The 17,488-nt window shown below is 41.6% G+C and overlaps 1 protein-coding gene across 1 annotated transcript in view; it reads right to left on the reverse strand.

The window, feature by feature from the left end:
* Window positions 1–17,488, reverse strand: part of CERS6 (ceramide synthase 6) — a gene marked incomplete at both ends in the record, with an annotated part of 114,611 nt that overhangs the window by 4,630 nt on the left and 92,493 nt on the right. Inside the window, one exon of the mRNA XM_080346661.1 lies at window positions 13,244–13,350. Within this exon, the coding sequence (XP_080202787.1) occupies window positions 13,244–13,350 (107 nt within the window). The remainder of the gene's footprint in view (window positions 1–13,243; window positions 13,351–17,488) is intronic.

Genomic DNA, 17,488 nt, shown 5'->3' on the forward strand with positions numbered 1-17,488 from the left:
AGGATCTCACTAATTGCTCAGTCATGCCAAGAGGGGTCAGAGACCTGGTGAACAGGCTAAGTGTGCAGGCGGAGCCAGGGCTATGTCTAAGCATGTAGAGCTAAGCAGAAGCTGAGTGAAAAATACAGAACGCTATAGAAAAAATTAAGGAAGGCAAATAAACTTTTTCTCTCAGAATAAATAATTTATTTCATATCAAAAGTCTGAAATAGGGGAGGGGGGGTGGGAATCATAAGGTTAGTAGGCAGAATACAGAGAGAAATTGTACTTGCAGAGACCGAGGAAAGCAGGGAGGCAAGAAAGGTTAGACAAATTTCCACCAATTCCACCACTGAAAAGGTTCAACCGAAGCTTTTTAACCACCTATACAAGTAACTGGGACTGGAAAAAGCAGCATGAGAATGGATTACATGAAGGAGAAAGTGCCTATGGGTTGTATATGCAAATAAATCTTAGGTTCAAATACTAAAAAAGGCAGACAGGCACTTAAGTCTGCAAACAGGCTGGCTGGAATTTTTCAAAGCTCTCCAGTGATTAATTCCCAGCTTTTCATAATGAATGACAGAAACTTTGATTCTTGGTTATCTGACTGGAAACAGCTGGACTTGATCTCACAGGGAGAAATTACTTTAAGCGGCAAGTGCTCTACCTCTCTGAAAACTGTGGTCATCATTTCCCAGGTCTCTGCAATTTGAAACAAAATGTTAAGTTTCTGCTTTTGAAAATAGGTTCTGGACTGCAGCAATTTTTCTGAGGCTCTGAGAGATTTTGATAGCTGGACAAAAGAATACAATCTCATGGAAGGTATTATTCTCTCTTCTCTCATTAAATAAATCCCAAGTGGGCCTGCGTACCTGGCTGTGTTTAGCATTTTGAATTAGGCACTGTGGCTGATGAAGGCAAATGTAAACAAATTCACCACTTAAGATCCAATCCACTCTCACAGAAATCTGTGGTAGCCTTTCAGGAATGCTGCCACAATATCTGAGCCACTGGGAGAGGTAATTCCATACCTTACTGTACTACCACACTAACTGAACACTTAGAATACAATTACCATATTTTCAGCAACTACTAAGCAATCAGATGCATTACATGAATAACAACACAGGTTTTTCCTCTACCATCTAACTCAAGTACAGCTCAGCAGTACTTGAGAGGCTGTTGGCAACAGGCCCACACACTGACTCTGGTAAGATTATACTCCCTCCCCTCAACTTAGTGGGCACATGCCCAGGCTCTGGGACAGCAGTTCCTAGTTCTTGGCAAGCTGATCACTTGTCTTGCACCGGGGATGGAATGAGAAAAGGGAGATGAAGAAAGAAAGATAAAGAAAGAGTGGGATGGGTGGAAGAATAAAATGCTTATTTACATTCATCTGAGAACTGGCAAAAACATGCCTTGTATGCTTCTGAAAGGGTCCCAAGAGGAAAGAAAGGAGGTGAGAAAGAAAGCCATGTGGAAGGAGCCAGCGTTCTTGCAGACAGGCAATAAATTCATGACGAACTCTGCAGAATGCAGCATAACAGGGTGATGGGCACTGTTATCACATACAACAGGAGCAGAAATTGTGCAGCTGAAATAAATGAGTGCCAGCCATGCTCTGCCTTAACTTCTGCAGCACCGTCCAGTGACCAACACACTGTGTAACAAGCTGAATGAAAGGCTTCCTGTCACTGTGGTGCAACAGCCAGAAGCCTCAAAGCATAACCAAGGACGGCAAAACACGGTAACAGCTTGTTTAAATAATTCACAATAAATGTCTCTATCTCCTTTACCATGTGCACATTACCCAACAGCACTCTATATTGCACCATAACCAGCTGCACTGGGACATCCTTCAATACTGCATTCATTGCAGAGTAAATAGATAATTACATCTAGGAGGGCATGAATGAAATTCAGATCATGTTTAGTGTAAGTAATCCAACAACACTAATGCCTGAATGCTTCAAAGTTTCTGCCTTTTGATTTTTTTCCTTTGAAAAAGAAACAATTGCACTTACTTCTGCCCCAAAACATAGTAGTTTATTCTCCATTATACCTGGTAAAAAGTGACCAAGACCAGAGAACAAAGAGTCAGGAGTTCTAAATTCTGCATTCAGCTGTTCCACTAACCTATTATGTGATTAAAAAAAAATTCTGATTTATTTACATAGTTTACTTCTTGTTGAAGGTGGGCACAATGTATTGGTATATCTTGTCTGCCACACAAAGACGCTGGGAGTATTAATTCATTAGCTTGTTTATAGAACACTATGGACTACTTGCTTAAAACATCCCATAAAACTGACAGGTAAAAAAAAAAACATCACTGAGATTCACAGACAAATGAAGAGGCAGTGGAGTGTGAAAGCACACATATGTGCACATGCTGATCAGCCATAAATCAGCTACATTTCATTAGTAGTAAAGATTTATCTCAGGATTTAGACTGAAATCTAATAGGACTTCATAACTCAGGCTGCTCTAGTTACTTACAATGACAATGCTAAACTAACTTTATACAACAGGTGACCTGAACACACAGCTATTTCTGCACGAGAGACTTCAGATGAGTTACCCAACTTTTTACTTGAAAAGGGTATGAAATGACATGCAAAATCCTCATTAAATTCAAGAAACTTAAGTCTACAGCACTTTCATGTCCTGGAGCCCTCAAGCTGGAGCACAGCTAAATATTTAATTACAGCAAATCCAGTACATAAAGGGCTGTACTGCCAAATTCTTTCCCTTCTGAGTTTCAGCTTGGCCAGCTGCTGTTAGGACTGGTCTATATCGCTGTTCTGCTCTGAACAGATGCTTCTTGGCTCCTGCTGACTGGAAGAACAAGCTGGTTTCCCTTCTCAGATCCTGCCATCTCTTAGGTTTTCGGTCCCCCAGAGTAGGATTTATGCTACTAAGCAGTGCATGGCAAGGATGAAGGGAGCATCAGAGACCCACTGTGAACTAAGAAGAGACTAAGAACCAGTCACCCACACAGCATCAATGAAATAGGGAAGGAAGGATGGGGAAGACAGAGAGATGATCTTTCAACAGCATCTGAGATGGATTCCACAGATTTTTTGGTTGGTGATGCTCAATACACCCTTCTTTTAGAAAGTAAGTTGATAGACCTCTGCAAAATGCAGTGACAGAAAATATATGAACTGTTGAGTCAGTATTCAGAACAACATTAAATCCACACGCTTCAACTTTACCAGTGAGCTCAGCATCATGTGTAGTTCTGCTCACCCACGCCAACCCCACATCGGAGGATTTCCTGACATGGTGCTCATACGAGTTCAGCTGCTGTAGAGATGGGTGGCTCCTGTTTTAATAGTAATAAGGAACAACACCTCTTTGCAGAAACCACAGCCCTGCCACTGAGACTGTGCTATTTTAAGCCCTGTGTAGATCAATAAGATTTCCAATTACTTAACTAAAGTGATGGAACAGACAGGAAATTATTCATGTTTCATGTGCTGTAAAAAAGACCATTCTGATCAAGCTGTCACTGTCCTGGGTTCAGCTGTGCTTTTCTCTTCACTCAATCCGTTCTCGTCAACAGTCACTGCCCATTAACTGATTTTTACAGCTACTGGTATGAATAATAGCATTTTTACTCTCGTGGACAGAGAAAAACAATAACAAAAGGTCAGAGACACCTTCGCAATCCAAGCTTAAATCTCAGGAGAGTCTTTCAATAGACATTAGGTTATGGAGAGAATTCAAATTTCCTAGCAGAATGTAATTATACTCAGCAAAATGTTGCATCAGTAATGTGCTCTGGCAAAATGCTTGTGGAAAGGCCTGCGATCATATGAGGCACAGAGAAACTACGTTATGCGAAGAATGACACCTCCAAATCTGAACATCTCCAGGCACGCATAAAAATTTCATATGACCAACAGAGAATACATATCTAGATCCATTTGCCTAGAGTTCATGCTATTAACCAAATATTATAGGAAAGGCATTTGTTGTAAACTATTGGAGGCCAGTTACCAATATTTGCAAACCAGGGTATCAGAGAACACAAAAGCCTTCCCCATGCCTTCTAAAAGTAAGTGCAGCACCTCTGCTCAAGGAATATTTCTTCCTCTTGCGTTTGGAGCACATACTGACACATTGTCTTATGCTCAGCTATATGCCATGACAGACATTTTGGGAGAAAAGGATTACTCAAATCATGCAGCTTAAGGAAGTGTAGTGGCACAGCATCTGCCAAGGACTTATCTTTCAAACAAAGGACTCAAGGATTATTGTCCAGTTGTGCAAGAAATGCCAAAAGACATAGATGCAAAGGGGAAAAAAAACACCAAAAACCCAATCAACTGTACCTCTGCCGCCATAAGCACGGTGTGGAGCATTTCCTTTGCAGCGAAGTCTGGGAAATCAGCCTTAAATAGTTGTCAATTTAATCCAATTTTCTTAATAATGATCTCTACTGTCATAGCTATTGTGCAGCATTGATGAAACCAGCTCACTTAGATAGATGCTGGGTTCCTCCCAAAGCATTTAGCCATAATGACCTCCTCCTAGCAGAGCACTGACGAGACTCTAGCTGCATCACGGCTGTTGATCATGGTGTTCAAAAGCCATTTACTATTTCAAGCTGGTGAGTTAACGATCATACTCCCATGCTTTTGCACAGCTATGATTTTTATGTCCCACATACACCAGCAGCCCACAGTGAACCAGTAGCACTGTTTCGCTTTTATATCAACTCTGTAGCACCACAAAATATCCTTCACCAACAGCAAACCCCGGTGCTACAGATACAGCCTTTAAGAGAAAAGAGGTGAGAAGAGGCAGGATTTCTGCACATGCTCCAAAAACCTACGGCCACCCAGACCATCAGCACCTGTATAAGCTGTCTGTGGTACTGCTGTCCCAGCACAGCTCTCCCCATCATGGAACAGGCAATGCTTTAAGATGTATTTTGGGTCAAAGTTTCCTTGCATATGTCTCTCAAAAAAACACAAAACAAAACAAACCAACCAAAAAAACAAAACAAGCCACAGTCAAACTGCAAATTCCCATGGTCAGCCTCTTTTTTCTGCCCTCCTTCTTGCAAATGATGCAACTTCAGAGGAGACCTGGAGAACTTCAGCTGACTATCATGGCAGAAGCAATCCTCAGTTCAGCCTCCTCAGGTCATCCTGCTCTCCAGTCACGACACCTTGCTGGGCTGATTCGAAAGTGGCTGATGTGTCTGGCCACAAGAACAACACCAATGCTGTTTCCCTTCCCATGAGACATTTACACTCATCAGAAAAATTCTGAGCAAAAGAAGTGCCACAGCAATGGTTTCTGCCCTGTTTTCAATCAGAGCACAGGTTTTAGAAACGACATATTTTCTAATAAAGGGAGGAAAGTGAGAACACTGGCTGAAGAGCCTATCCTTGACAACAGCAAGCATTATTACAGCTACAGGGTACAGTCTGTAGAAACTAAAAATGAGGATAAGAGAATCAGCTTTGGAAGTCTGAAGAAACCCTTGTTCATATAATTTTTTCCTGTTGTGATCACATGAAAATCTTAAAAATGGAAACACTGAGTAAATGCCACTTTTTGTTATTTACACTGCAAACCCACAATGGTGAATGACACCTGTAACCTTTCCATTTCTTATAGCTTTCCTGTAAATAGCTGGATAAGTATTAAGCCAGCACTCCAAAGACATCAGCTTTGCTTCATGTCGCACTTAGAGGCTTGAGTTCAGAAGTGCTGTAAACAATCTGAGGAAATAAAATAACCAGTTAGGAAGAACCACATAGATAGCACTTCGTTAAAAGTAGATGGGATGACAACATTATATATGCTTTGCTAAAGAGCTAAGACAAGAGTTGTGAGTAAATTTATGGAGACTTATTTAATTAAACCTTCTTTTTCATCCATAAATTGGAACTTATGAGTTCTTCAAATACACTGTAGTTAGCTTGCCAAAAATTTTATTAAATGCTCTTGATAAACTGATGGGTTGTAAGTTGCCTGCTGAAACTACAAACAGGCTGAAATATAAGCACATTAGATAACTTTTGTTAGTTCTACAGCATCCATTCACTGACAGCACAAATAAAATCAGGAATCAAGTACCTTGCATCAAAGTCATAATTTATTCCTTTAATATCTGCTACCCACAAACAACTTTGATTGTGCTCTGGTTTAGACAATATTCTGAGCAAAACAAGCTCAAAACAGTGTCAGAAGAGATTTATGTTCTTAATAAAAATGTAAGTTATTTTACCATAGAACAATCAGAGATGTTTGTCCAGCTCTATACATAATACTAGCCAGGCTAAAAAGGCTTTCACTGACTTCAGGATCCAGCAGGAGTAGCTAAAACCATCACAAAACACTGTGCTCATTCGGAGTCCAGACAAAGTCTGGGCAGTTGGGATTTATCTGGCTACCTAAATTCTTACCATGCAAGTAACCAACCAGTATTCTCGCTCTAACTAGTGCCTACATACAGCTTTGAAACAGTAGGATTCCAATGCAGGTTGGAGCTTCTGTTTTACTCATACATTCAGAGGAATGAAGCAGGGTGACTGTCAGGGTCCCCATGCTGCCTTCCCACAATGTACATGCTTCAAGGGTCAAATAGCAGAAAACCTTCCAGGAAAGAAAACCAGTATGAAAGACGACAACCCAACCTCCCTGCATGTTAAGAGCCAAAAGAGACAAAAACAGTCAGTATCAGCTAGAAAAAGAACAAAGCTCACAAAAAGAGAGGTTCAGCAAATCTTTGCAGCAGCTGCTACTCATGGGGGCTCTATGCTGCCCTGTTTGTGACTCAGGCTGCAATTTTGCTCAGAGAGAAGCTGATTCCCGGATAAAAGAAAGGAGAGAGAACAGTGCAAACTGGCAATAGTGGATTGCTATTTGGAGACCCAGTGTGTGCATTAACAGCATGGCTATATCCCACGCTGTTGTTTAACCAGTGATGAAACTCGGAAAGAGCAATTCAGCCAGTCAAGCAGAGACGAGAGAATGACTGGAAATAAATAACTAGGGTTCATTACAGCACACCATGGTGGATAGAAGTTAATTTTAACTCAGTGAGGATCATGCCATGCTTGTCTGGTTCATGCAGATATTCGTTGCCATGAAAAGGCAATTAGAAATCAGCCATGAGCCAGACTGTGTGTACTCTGGTGAGCTTTAAAAATGAAAGAACGACAAGGAACAAAGTTGTTCTTCCGATGACTGGCAGATGCATGCTTATGTAGGATTTTTTGGAACAAAAATCCCATTTAGCAACTGTACATTGCAGTTGATGAGACATTCACCTGAAACAGCTTTAAGTTGTAACAGTGAGAATTATTTTTGCTATCTTTTTCTTTGAGAGAACCTTTCCAAACAGACTTAAAAACAGAATATCCAGTTAAGACATACCTACTCACATTAAACAAGACCATACCAACTAACTAAAGTGGTTGACTGTCTGTCCTTGCTGTTTTTAATGTGGAACAAAAGTCCAGGCACTGACAGTATCTGAAGAGATCAAGGACAGGACAGAGTACAGACTATCTGGATTGTAACAAATTTGCCGAGATGAGGATTTGGGGGACAGCACATGCAGAACATGACCTGTGTTCTTTATAATCAGCTTGAATCAGGCTTTCATTTACATTTGTACAGTTAAGCCACTGTTCCACATTTGCCAGTGCACATATGTAACATGTGCCATGCTGAGACCTCATGGGTTGCCCGAATGCCAACACCGTTTCCCTGCTCCCTTGCCTTTTAATAGCAGTACTTGTCAGCAACACTTCCCTGAAACCCACTGTGTTCTACCTCTCATACAATATAACTGAGTCTAAAAATAGTCAAAAGTAGGGAAAAACAACTACATACTAGTACTAGTCAGAGCAACCTGAAAGAACTTGAATTTACCCAGCTTGGTGACTTCACATGGCAAACATCAGCCTACCTTTCCTAGGAGCCTTCTCCTTCTCCTTTCAAACCCAAAAGTTACACTTTTACCTGCAGTTACTTTAAGCAAATTTTTTACTCATATCTCCTGGAATGGAAGATGCCTGTTTATCCTCTGCACACCTCAAAAACTGATTAATAAATATTACAAACACATGGAGTTTCCCTTTCTGGATATTGAAAGAAAAATCTAACAATGGCAAAAAAGCAAACCACTCTTTTATCAAGAGAGAGAAGACTATGCCCATGTAACTACAGCAAAAACAAGCATTTGAGGCTCAGGGAAGAGGAATTGCAAGGCTTATGGAAAAAAAGAAAGTCTTGAGGTAACTGCTTTGTCCAGCTTGATTAGACTAGCTAAGGGCTCACATCATGTACATAAATTCTTTGGTTTGAGACTGCTTTCATTCCCCCTACAATCCTGTATCACCTGAGAAGGCATCATAGTGCCCCTGACCCATGGAGAGCTGTGTTTTATGTTGTGATTATGCGCAAGTGATTATGCGCAAGTGGGAGAATTTCACAAGCAAAATGTCTTGTCAGTGAAAATAGCAGCTTTACTCCTACATTCACTTAGCAGCAGGAGGCAGAAAGTGTCCTGGGGTTTTTGAATTATTGCTGAAATGAACTCCAGATGCCTGCAGAAAGACTGCTAAATATATACCTAATTGCCATTTCTTTTGTCTTAGCCCTGCTGCTAAACAACCTTCAAACAACAGCATTTGATACACTCTGAATTGTTTATTAGTACCTTTATGCAAAATTAAATGGCACTTGTGCGAAGCCGGAGCACAACAGCATGCCAGTGCTTCATAAGCCTGGAAGCCTGTCTTGGGTATTCACCTTACTGCGTGGGGGAAGTTTTCTTATAAATTACAGTCTTCCTTTTACATTACGCACACACCAATTTTATACCTCTCAGTTTTTATGCTAGAAAAAATTTACATATTTATGTAATATTAATCAGGCACCAAATTTTGCTATTTTGAATATTCAGCAAAGGAGAGCAAAACTATGCTTCCTGGCCTGCTGCCACTCCAATGACTCATCTTTGCTGACATGCAAGCTAATGGGAGCGAAGATTTAGAATTCCTGCTTTACAGAGGAAAAGGATTTGGGAGAGACAAGCTCACAGTCCCATGCTTCAGCCCTGCAACCCTGACTCACACACAATGCCCACAGTACAGCTGAGCTCTGTGATCATACGCCTATGTAAGGGTAACCATTAGGGGTACAAGCATCAAGGCTTTGGTCTGCAAATAAGATGGTCTTAAAAATCAAAGATCATATACACCACAGTGAACCATCTGCATATTCAAATAAATAAATGTGTTCTTTCATTGATTAAGGGAGAGGAGCGGCAGGGGCATCGCCAGTGTAATCACTCTGTCTGTGACAGAGGAGCACAGAGCACACTGTCGGCTGCTGCATTCCCGTAACACACAACTCCTCCGCCCTCACCAGTCTATACTGATCTTTTCCATCCCAGCAACAAAGCTCACCTACGGCTGTAACCTGCTGCCCTCTTTAGCCCAACATTCAGTACCAAGGGAGCTGACATCAAGCACAGAAGGTGCTGTTCAGCCCTTTTCCCTTTCCCTCTTCCCTACATCTACTCACTTTGACTTTTACCCTGCTTTCAGCACACTGGGCCAGTGCTACTCTGTAAAGCAGGATTCAGATGGTTCAATCTCAAGTGGCATGAAAGTGCTGCTGTCACCTAGCATATACAGGAACAGATGGGCACATTCAGAACACAGCACAAAATGCCACAGCTGTAAAGCAGGGCTCAAGTTTTGACACTTGCTAGATAACTTATCACCGTGCTGGTAATCTCTTGCGGGACTCTGCCAGTCAGACAGCATGAGGTATGTATTGGGGACCCTTATATGGACTTCAGCTCTGTGATGTCCGATTCCCACTAGCCACGTCATTCTTTAATTTATAATTTGCCTAGTCGTAGCAAGGGCTTCCTGCACAGTGTGACACTTGGCTGCAACAATTCAGAGAGATCACTCGAGACAGTGCGAACTCCCACTTTCTGAGCTTCAGTTCCAATTATAAACACACAGTTCTATCTATTTTAAACACTTCAGGTTTAAAGTGGGGACTTCCCAAAACTTGACTACCATAGTAAGGATGTAAAGGATGGGAAAATCTTGACCTTGCTGATTTTCAGATGTTTCAAGAGAAAAAGTGTATTGGGCAGCTGTTTCTAGTTAAATGTGTGAAGACAAATAACCTCCTTCTAAATTATGCATTCTGGACAAGATTAATCTGCTCTTTGTTGACTATTCAGCAAGGCAAGCACACAGCAGTGATCTGGTAAATTTTGTGTTTGAATAACAAAAAATTTCAAGTCAGCAGTTCCTTCTTTGCCATTTCAAATAATAGAGAGTGAGGTTTAAATGCTGGATTCAGAGCTAAACACATAAGGCAGCTCACAGAATATCAGAATGGCTGACATCATCCTGTCCAACTGCCCTGCTCAGGCTGGGTCACCAGTAGCAGACTGCCAAGGATCATGTCCATACAGCTTTCCAGTGTCTGCAAAGATGGAGAGTCCACAACCTGTCTGGGCAACCTGTGCTAGAGCTTGGTCACCCTCACAGTGAAAAAGTACCTCCTGATGTCCAAATGGACCCTTCTGTGTTTTAGTTCGTGCTCATTGCCTCTGGTCCTGGCCATCACTGAAAAGATCCTGGGTCAGTCTTCTTTCTGCTCTCCTTTCATATATTTATATATATTGACAATATCTGTCCTAAGCTTTCTCTTCTTTATGCTAAACAGTGCCACCTGTGTCAGCCTTTCCTCATGTGAGAGATGCTCCAGTCCCTTCATCAACCTTAGTGACCCTTTCCTGGACTCTTTCCAGCAGCTTTGTGTCTCTCTGGTACTGGGGAGCCCAGAACTGGACATGGTACTCCAGGTGTGGAGTGCTGAGCAGGGTTAAGGATCCCTTTCCTCAGCCTGCTGGCAACACCTCTCCTATTGCAGCCCAGGATACCACTGGCCTTCTTTACTGCAAGGCCATGTTGCTGGCTCATGTTCACCTTGGTGCCCACCAGGATCCTCAGGTCCTTCTGTGCAAAACTGCTTTCCAGCTGGTCAGCCCCCAGAATCTACTGGTGCAGGTCTTTGCACTTCCCTTTGCTGAACTTCATGAGGTTCCTGTCAGCCCATTTCTCCAGCCTGTTGAGGTTCCATCCCTCTGGACAGCAGCACAACCCTCTGATGCAGCAGCCGCGCTTCCCATGTTGGAACATGAGCAAACTTGCTGTGTGTGCACTTTGCCACATCATCCAGGTTATTAATGAAGACACTGAACGGGACGGGACTCAGTACTGACCCCTGGGCTACACTGCTGGTTAGTGGCCCCCAATTAAACTCCATACCACTGATCACCACCCGCTGGGTCTGGCTGCTCAGCCGGTTTTCAACCATGTCCTTGTGTGCTCATGCAGCCCATGTGTTATCACACAAAATCACAGAATGTCAGGGATTGGAAGGGACCTCAAAAGACTGTCTAGTCCAATTCCCCCGCAGCTTCTCTCTCAGCATCTTCTAGAAGGCAGTGTCAAAAACCCTACTGAAGTCAAGGTAGACTATATCCACTGCTCTCTCCTCATCTACCAAGCCAGTCATTTCATCATAGAAGGTTATCAGGTTGATCAAGTATGACTTCACCTTTGCCTTCCTCTTCGTAAACCCATCCAATCATCATCTGACTTCCCTGAAGCAGAGTCATGTACTGCAGTCTCCAGTGGCAGAACTGCACCGGTAGAATTGGGTCCTCCCTTAATTTCTCAATATAAACCAGAATGCAACAGGCAGATGAAATCCTATGAGCGGGAGTGCCACCATTGTTCCTGAGATTATGCAAGTAGAAAAACTAGCTTATTAATACTTCATTTACACATATTCAGTGAATGGCCAAGTTATCTTCAAGGAAAGACTGAGGAAAAGGAAGCAAAGCTGTTTAAGAAACAAATAATTGCTCCTTGGAAAAAAGTAACAAGCATTTTTAAACATGCAGTTCGTGTGTCGATCCATTTTCTCTGTTTATCATGGTCCTTCACCAACTCATAGTGCAGCAGGGACCAGGCATTATCACATTATCTTTGTAGTCATTAAATGCTAAATGAGATTTCTACATTGTACTGTCAAGCAGAGCTGATGACACAGCTCCCTACGGGCACCTTGCTCTTATCCTGTTTGCAGTAACAAAACCCCAAAGAGATATCATTATAGAGGATTTGAAAGGGAACTGTGGCAGAGAGGTTGACATTGGCATCTGTAAATCCTCTGCATGCTCGAAAAATTAGTTTGGTGGTTATCTCTCTAAATAAAACTCTGCAAAAGGTAACATTTTTGGCATTCTTGGTGTTTTTCCAAACCAAAACTGTCACTGTTATTGCCTTCTGATGCAATGACAGACCACTCCTGATCTCATACTGATACAGGGATTTGGGTTAGTTCTGTGCATGCAAGAGAAAGAAAGTATCCAGAACACAAGAGCAAGGCCAATGAGTTCTCCTAGCTCTCCTCATATATAGTGCACAGGTTACAGAGACACTTTAATGCGTTTCTACACTGAAGTACATCAGTGTATTTTCTAACTAGCCAGCTGTCTTCTGGGTGTTGAAGACCTGAGCTAAAAAACCGAACATTTACATCCTGTGTGTGTACCTACAAGAGAGAGTATGTGCACATGCAAGCAGCTGCCCTTGTCTGGGAAGAGGTGAGATTACAGTAATGCCTGTGTAACTACCTTATAGATGTATGTATTGCACAGCTTTCCCAGGACCCCCAATTCAAAGGAAGGGTGGAAAAGGAGTAGCCTGCAGTATTGCAATCTGCATGGCAATAACATCCTCATACTGACTTCATTGGGCCAGACTTTCCTTATCTCACCATGTTTTTCTTTAAGCTGAACACATTCAAAAAGTGTGCACTGAAAGCTAATGAGAAGATCCTAGCTTCAAGCTTAGCTTCTGGTCAGTGTTTTCAGTGACTAATATTTTATTTCTCCTCTAACTTCTTACCAACACAGGCCACCAACTGCTAACCTGGAAACTATGTGGTCTCCAACCCACTTCTACCTTAAAAGCAGCAGAAGCCCCATATATTTCTTGTCTAGCACACAGTAAACACAATGGCACTCTAGCAAATAAGCTACTTCAGTACCTGGTTATATCAGAAACTCTCCTTCGTGCTTTGGGAAACAGAGTAATGTCAATGAATCATGTTCAATTACAACATAGTTATTTTCAAGCTTGTTTGATGCCTAGCATTTGAGGAAAATGATATGCTTACTCACCACAAGGGATATATGCCAAGCCTACTGACAATGAAGACAATGGCAAATGTAAGGAACAGAAGGTCACTCAGTTTTTGACACTTGCAATAGTTTGCCATTTTGGCAGCCTGTAAAAGAAAGAAATGTCTGTTTACTTCCGTAAGGCCAACTGAGTTCTCTTGTATTGTGTATAAGCTGTAAGAAGAAGAAATCAAATTTTAATGAAATGGCTTATAGTTTCATTGGGCCACCTCACAGTGACCTTGCAACTCCTCTCCACCATGCAGGTGGAAAATGTTTTCTCAGAAAAAAATCTCAAACTGCATAAAACCACAGTACATATCTCATTTCTTCTTTCCCCATTCAATTTATCTGTTGAAATCCTACAACTTCAGATTCACAAAACTGTTCTAAACCTTTTATTGAACCCCACTGTGTTTAAGCTGTGTTCCCAAACTATTTACCTACCTGTCTCTCACCTTTCCAGTATGCTCCACTCGCATTTTCAGCATCCATCCATCTTCCACCTGCTCCATGCTCTCTGACCTTCTAGTGTTGATATATATAAACTTTGTCTCAAGTCCTGTATTGTGTCCCATATCCTATGTTCTCCTACAGCATCTCTTTGTTTCTGGCCTACACAAAACAGTTTCTACCTCTAAGATTATAGCCCTCCCCTTCAAATATTTTTCTAAGTCTCTCTTCCCCTCTCTTTCCAACTTTTACTCTCCAACTTCTTTCCCTACACCTATTTTTACATACTTATCTCACTTGTCTTCATGCAGTCTTCCAAATCCTCCTCAGTGAAAGAGTCTACTAATTACTCTTCACTCAAACCACCCATTAAAACACTGACCTTTCCTGAAGGTTCTTTGCCTTCTTCTCCCTGAAGAAAACAGTATGTACAAACAAGCTTGTTTTAAGACATTTATACTTCTTCCAAAGCCTTCATGTGTGTAAACAGTTACTTATTTTAAAACATCTGCATCAAGGCAGGGACAGTCTTTCTTTATGTTTTCTGTCAAACGTGTCCAGAGAGTCACTGCACCATGAAGAGCCTAATTTAGTGTCTACTTAAGTCACTGGGAACCCTTTCAAAGCCCCCTCTGAGGGGGCCTGTATCCTGCTCCCATACTGAGAAGATGCTTAATTGTACAGACTTTCCAGAGGGCTAAGAGGGAGCAAAATTACCACAACTATACATATACAACACTACTCTGAATGCAGAATTCAAACCAGAGAATTGTCTAAAATGGCAAGAGAAACTCTTGCATTCTGTCTTATATTTTTGGTACAAACACACTCAACCTGAAGTGCTCAATACTCATGTCAGACAATCTGGATGCCAAAGCCAACTTGCACTTTTGCATGTTATGTAACTTCTGCAATGTTTCCACATAAAATATGAATATAAAGGATAACCTCGCTAACAGAAAACAAGTTAGGAATATGAGGAAAGCCACCAGTGCTGCACGGAAAACATAACTCTTCTGAATCAGCTCTATATTCTATCGTAGACACAAAAGTGTCTCCTAGCAGTTTGTACTCACAGTCTGGTTTATGGAAAAGAGAACACTTTGGTGCCAACATGCAAAGCAGGAGAGTCAGAGTCAAAACCTTGATTTTTAGATGACTGAAAGTTCAGCTACGAATTCCGGATGTATTTCCATGGTGTCAGTCTAAAAGAGCTGGTTTCAGAGTGTGTGGAACCGATATTGCTATAGCAACTTGTAGTAGGATCATGCCATTTCTCGAAAACCATATGCCCGTTGGGCCATCAGTTCTCAAATAGTGAATCTAAAAATTACATTGATAAGGAAAGACTATAAAAAGAAGGAAAAGAGTATGTTGTTGGATGGAATTTGGCCACCTAAGATCATGCAACACAATTTTCAAAGCTTAAAACCCCTAACTACAACTGAATAACACAGCTCTTCCAGATACTCTTGCTAGTCTATTTAAATCCACTTATTTCACAGCGCAGCTATTTGCTTTGGTCTGAAGTGTCCATGCCCTGCTCGTTAGAAAAGTGTTTTACGAGATGGATGGAACTCAACAGACAGGATTTGGGTGAAACTGTCGGCTATGTGAGGCTCATATGCCAGAAACATACTAAATTGGCATATTTCTCATATCTGTACACTAGCATCAAAATTGTCAGAGTGCTCATTAATTGAAGCTGAAAAGTCTCAAGGTCCCCAAATAGGTGGGATTTTAAGTGCTTCAGCAGATTATGTTACAGTGTTTCCAACCCACACTTTGCACTGCAGTCCACTCATAACCAAGACCCCTTAAACAATTCAGCTGGGATTCTGAAAGCTGCCTCTCAGTAGCCTAGATTTCAGCTTAAGCTAATGTAATGGCTTCCTAGGCAAGCAAATGGCTCTATGTCTGGTCTGTCCTGCCCTGGCTGGGCTGCTTTGAGTATCCAATATAATGTTCACTCAGATCTAAGAGAACAGCTACGTACTCCTGAAAATCCTGCTATGACTCTTCTGTACCTGCAGACACCTTAAGACCTACAGAAAAAACCTCAAATCCAGTATTCTTAACAATATATAATACGTCCTGCAACGAGAATAGCAAAAATGTTCCATTCCAGCTTTCCACTGGATGTGTTTCATTATAAAATGGTAGGTGGAAACAGTCTAGTGGCCTCTGGAAATAGCTTTTCATTTTTACAAATATATACTATGTAAAACAGGTCAGGCGCACAACTGACCCATTAGGGTGATATATTTTACCAGCTTCTTTTGTAGCCTGGTAATATTCTTCCTCTGCACTGACTTTCCCCTCAGCAATGCTGGCGGTGTGCAGGAGTCCATTTCTCTCATAGGGCACCAGGGCTATGACCCACTGCCATAGCAAAAGTCTGTTGAGAAAGTTGTAACGGCCCTCCTAGTAAATGCTTCTCAGGAGTTGTCGTTCTCTTTCTTATACTTTAGCCTGGCTTCAGTATTTCTAGTCAGAACAGACTGAATGAATCGACTAGAAAGACCAGTAAAGTATGTGCCTCATGGGGAAGTATATCTGCGCATCATGTTGGAACAGCAGTAATTTCTCTCTGTCTTAGCCACTGAAGAACAGAGGAATTGAGAAAAACTATGTATCTCACTGTGTTCAAGGTAATCCTATTGCAGCTGCTTTCCAGTGGCTTTATAGTTCCACAGCCACCAGTCTGATCTGGAATGAACACTGTCAAGTACGTTTGTCTGGTTGTAAGAAAAGAGGAATGAAGAAAGCTTGGGTGAACCCACAGCTAGCAGAATGGATCTGCACACATGGCTAAAACACAAAAATAGACTGGTAAAGATGTAATTATTTCTAACAGGAGAAATCCAGGTTCTGTGTTGCTTTCTATCTCAGGCAGTCATGTGCCTTCTAGATTATAAAAAGATTAAAAAATAAAAACAGATTGACAGGACCATCGAATCAGAATGGCGGGATTTTGATTCTGTAACAGGTGATTCACACAGTGAGACTATTAATATATTCTTGCATAACAGGATCCCTGCAACTGCTTTAGTAAAAAATAACTTCAGACAAAATAGTTATTAACTTTGGCTTGATCCTGATGCAGAGGTCACAGCCAGCCAGCCAGAGCTGTCTAAAAATTGATGCAGATACAGGATGACAAGATCTCCAAATTGCCGTTATGGAAGTTACAGACCATGTTGACTTAAAAGAATTTCAATCATCCCTTCTTCTCCAAGGCCAACTGTTTAATACTGGCATCTGGATGTGGAAGCAAAGGAACCTGGAACATCCTGGAGCCCAGAGGCCAGCTCACTATCCATGCACAGAACAGCCACTAAGGTGTCTGTTGGGCACCCTCTGCCCAACAAAGCACACAGCAGAATCAAACTGTGACACCTCGATTCTTTTGGAGCCAGGGTTCTTGCCCCACACTTCACTTCAGAAGGGTCAAGAACCAGAAGCTTCTATCTCATACAGTCATCAGTTTCCAGATTTTACAGCTCTGAGCTTTTGAGTTTACCACATTATATTTCAAATTTGTGTGCAACCCTCCCTGGCATGCAATGCATTACCAGTGTCTGCTTTGTACAAGCAACTTATCAAGGGATAAGACGGCCTGAAGTCACAAACATGCACTGCTACAAGCATAATATATTTCAGCAAGGAAATATACTACATTAACCACCATTATTATCTTGAACCAGCTGCTTTGCTTAAGAAATACTTGTTTTGAATAGAAATAGATTCTACCTATTGACATGCTAGCTCTCAGAATAGTGAATACCATGT

The sequence above is a fragment of the Nesoenas mayeri genome (assembly GCF_963082525.1).
Source record: "Nesoenas mayeri genome assembly, chromosome: 6".
Classification (NCBI taxonomy): domain Eukaryota; kingdom Metazoa; phylum Chordata; class Aves; order Columbiformes; family Columbidae; genus Nesoenas; species Nesoenas mayeri.